Source organism: Tiliqua scincoides, chromosome 5 (assembly GCF_035046505.1).
Source record: "Tiliqua scincoides isolate rTilSci1 chromosome 5, rTilSci1.hap2, whole genome shotgun sequence".
NCBI classification, from domain to species: domain Eukaryota; kingdom Metazoa; phylum Chordata; class Lepidosauria; order Squamata; family Scincidae; genus Tiliqua; species Tiliqua scincoides.
The window spans coordinates 109,553,564-109,557,534 of record NC_089825.1 but is presented as its reverse complement, the minus strand read 5'-3'; the positions used below and the strand labels follow the sequence as shown (position 1 = coordinate 109,557,534).

Below are 3,971 nucleotides of genomic sequence, written 5' to 3'. Positions count from 1 at the left end.
TGGGTCTTTATAACCCACTATAGAAGAGAAGAGTGTGCCGTTACAAACTCTGCAAGTGCCTTCTGCTAATCCTTGGCGTATTCACTACTTGACCGATTATGAAAATTGCAGGGTTGAGAATTGTTCTTCCCAAAGCACTTGAAGACCTCCCAGCCTACAGTAAACATGTTGGATGGATCCACAGTCAAAAACGTCTCTGCACTGGGGAGGAAGTAAAGGTCTCCAGTGCATGTTGGGTATGAAGCGGAACGTACTGAAAGAATAGCAATTAGCCCAAGCACTGTGGGTAAAAAGAAATTGTCAGTGACCAGAAGCTCAGATTTCCTCCCAAACCCATCAATTTTTTTCTTTTTCTTGCATATTCTGAAGACCTTGTGTGTGTCTGTGTGTGTGTTTTCAATTCCATTTGTCTTCATTATCAGGAGCAGTGATTTTCAATCATTTTCACCTCATGGCACATGAGGTGGTACAAGTCTGAGGAGACCCAGAGGGGCCAGCGACCCTTACCCAGGGGTAAGGGGGAAAATTTCCCCTTGCCTCTGGTTGAGCTGCATCTGGCGCCTATCCTGCGCTGGATACAGCACAAGCCTCTTTGCTTGCCTGTTCCAGCGAAGGATAGAATTGTGCTTAAGGCACATGTGAAAGGTGGCTACAGGAGATGAAATCCCACTTGGCAACAAATCAACTGCAGATTAGAATCTTATTGCCAAAGAAAGGACTGTTGTTTTAGTGGATCACATGTTGGAGTTGTACTGAGAAAATCCACATTCAAATCTCAACTTAGCCATGAAGACTTCTGAGAAACCAAAGGCCTGTCAAAATATGTCACACAAATTTATTTCTCAGGCTTTGTGAGAATAAAAGAGAAGCTTGTGTACTACTCTGGGATCATTAGGGTCAGATATCAATATAATAGAAATATCATTTGTGGGGACCCCAAGAGAAGATTTCCATTACCCACCCAGTATCCTCTTTCTAAATATGGATATTGAAACTATAACAGTGTATCTGTTCACACAGACATGTCCCATTTTTCTGTCAAGCTAAGCTAATGGCAATCCAGCAGCAGAAAAGGTTTGAAATAAAAGTTTAAAAATTGAGAGCAAAAGGAGGAAACAATTTACATTATGATTACATGAGGTGCTTTGAATCAAGAAAGAAGAATCTAAATTTGTTGTGCTCATTAAGTTCTAGCTCATCTGAGTTTGCATGGAAAAATACGTTTCCTAATATATTCATCATCCCTATCCCTAAAAATTGTAGCAGATCTACAGGTGGAGCCTATTTATCCACATTAATTCCACACGATTAACAAAAAACGCGTTGTGCTAAATGCCATAGAGATACACAAATTTGTTAAAGCCTGACACTTCCAGAAGGAAGGAAACTAAGGCGTGTGTTCTCAATTCCCTCCCCTCTGTACTCAGCCCTCCTGTTGCCAGCTGTCCTGCTTCTTTCACAGTTGGAATGGTGAGCTTGCTTGGGAAGCCTCTTCCTCTGTGTTCCAGGTGGCCTCCCAACAGCGCTGTAGGTTCTCCTCCTCTTCGCTGCTGCCGCTCCTGCAGCCCTCCCTGGCCACCATCATGGAAGCGCCTCTGCCCTGGAGCATTCTGGGACTTATAGTCCAGCTCTCTGATCACGCTCACCTGTCTCTCCAAGGCTTCCCAAGGCTTGCTTGGGAAGGCTTGCTGGAGCAGGAGAGCCTGCATCATCTGAGGGGGAGGGAATTTGGCAAACACTCCCTGGGTTTTTTAAAGCAATCCCCATTCCTCCCTCTCCTGCCTCCCCCTCCTGAGCCCTCCCCATTGCCAACTTCTTTCACAGGTGGGATGCTGACCTTTTCAGAGTCCAGCCCTATGTGTTTCTACTCAGAAGTAAGGAAAGTAGAAGTAGTAGTAGTAGAAGTAAGGAAAATTACTCCCAGGTAAGTGCGGAGAGCATTGTAAGCTATATCTCATGCTTTGCTTGGTGGGAAGGCTTGCTTGTGTCGGTGATTACCTGCATCATCTGGGGGGGGGGAATTTTGCAAACACTCCCTGGGTTTTTTAAAGCAATTCTCTCTGTTGCTAACACACCTGCCCCTGTGTGTGTGTGTGTGTGTGTGTGTGTGTGTGTGAGAGAGAGAGAGAGAGAGAGAAAGAAAGAAAGAAAGAAAGAAAGAAAGAAAGAAAGAAAGAAAGAAAGAAAGAAAGAAAGAAAGAAAGAGTGCACGCGACACGCGATCCACCTTGCTGCATGTGTTCTGGTTACACAGGGTTTTTTGCCCCCCTCTTCAGCCTCTTTGCTGGCTCAGGGGCTCCAGGAATGTTACTGTTCCTTTGAAAGGGGAACCTCTTCCAGGGCTCCAGGGCTATTCCCTGCCTGGGTGAGGCAGAGCCATTTTGCAGTGTTTTGGGCTGCCTGGAAACAGAGCAAGAGGCCAGTGCAGGGCAAAGGAGGCAAAGGTGTGTGTGACTTTCAGTACCCCCACCCCATTTGCCTTGAGACAAATTCGCAGATAAAAAATCTGTGGATAAATAGGCTGCACCTGTATTTGTTAAAAGACAACTCATTCAATGTATTTGGAACATACTATCCTGTAATTAATGATGTTGCCCAAAGTTTGTGGAAGTTATGGTAAACTTTTAAATTTTTATGTGAGGGTGAGAGAGAGCCATACATGTACGTGCATGAGAGACAATAAACATACTATCCTGTGGATTTAAACCCCTCAAGGTGTTGATTCTGTACCTATGGCCTATCCTTCCCAAGAGTTCTCCATAGTGCCCCCTGCACTTCCTTGTTCCTAAAGCTGTAGATCAGGGGGTTTAACAGTGGTGTAAGAACAGTATACAACACAGACACCAGGCGGTCTTGTTCCAAGGAATGACTGGAAGAGGGCCGTAGGTAGGTGTAAATGATGGTACCATAGAGGATGCTCACCACAGTGAGGTGGGAAGCACAAGTGGAGAATGCCTTTATCCTACCATGAGCTGTATGGAGTTTGAGAACAGAAGAGGCAATGAGGATGTAGGAAAGAAGAATCATGGAGGAAGTCACAACAAGAATACACCCGGAGACAGTGAAGGTCACCAACTGGCTGACAAAAATGTCAGAGCAAGAGAGGCGCTGTATAGGAGGAATATCACAGAAGAAGTGGTCAATTGCATTGGAGTGACAGAACATTAGGGAAAAGACTGATGCTGTGTTGACAATAGAATTAAAGTGCCCAGAACACCAAGAAATTGCTAGCAGTCCCGTACATATAGATTGTCTCATGAGTGTGGTGTAGTGGAGTGGGTGACAGACGGCTGCATAGCGATCGTAAGCCATCACTGAGAGGAGTACACACTCTGTGCTTGCTAAAGTGATAAAGAAATACATTTGGAGAGCACATCCAATGAAGGTGATGGTCTTGTCCCCCAACAGGAGGTCCCACAGCACCTTTGGGAGTATGGTGGACGTGTAGCATATCTCAATAAAAGAGAGGTTTCCCAGGAGGAAGTACATGGGAGTTTTGAGGCATTGGTTGACACAGATCAATATGATGGTTATTAGATTCCCTGCCAAAGTCAACAGATAGACGAACAAGCCTGCAACAAAGAGAAGACTCTTGTTCTTTGGATCAACAGAGAATCCCATGAGGACAAATCCTGTGAAACTTGTTTGGTTCTGTCTTCCTATAGGATTGGCGGAGTCCATCTTCATTTAGATTTCTTTGGTAGGAGAGGACATCACAGTTTCAACTTTTAATGCTGGCACTTTCACAAAGACAAAAATATAAGAGGCAGGCAATCACTGCATCTGTAGTCAATCAGTTTTCACGGCTGACCCTTAACAATCAGCGTGACCTTGCATTTAGAAATATTTCAGATACAGCAGACAGTAAATCAAAGACAGTTATCAAGCAACTCTGAATGTAGTTGACCTCAGAAGGAATGGAGCTCCTAAAACAAGATTAAAATGTTGTCCTCAATAAAAGCGAACATTCC

The 3,971-nt window shown here is 44.5% G+C and overlaps 1 protein-coding gene across 1 annotated transcript; it reads right to left on the bottom strand.

Moving 5' to 3' along the window:
- Window positions 1-2,730: 2,730 nt before the first annotated feature.
- On the bottom strand, window positions 2,731-3,681 carry LOC136653098 (olfactory receptor 5F1-like). The gene has a single exon (XM_066630022.1). The coding sequence runs from the start codon at window positions 3,679-3,681 to the stop codon at window positions 2,731-2,733; it is 951 nt and encodes a 316-aa protein (XP_066486119.1).
- Window positions 3,682-3,971: the final 290 nt, after the last annotated feature.

What these genes read in the sequence shown, in the direction of transcription:
- LOC136653098 (XM_066630022.1), bottom strand. Translation starts at nt 3,681, where the DNA reads ATGGACTCCGCCAATCCTATAGGAAGACAGAACCAAACAAGTTTCACA.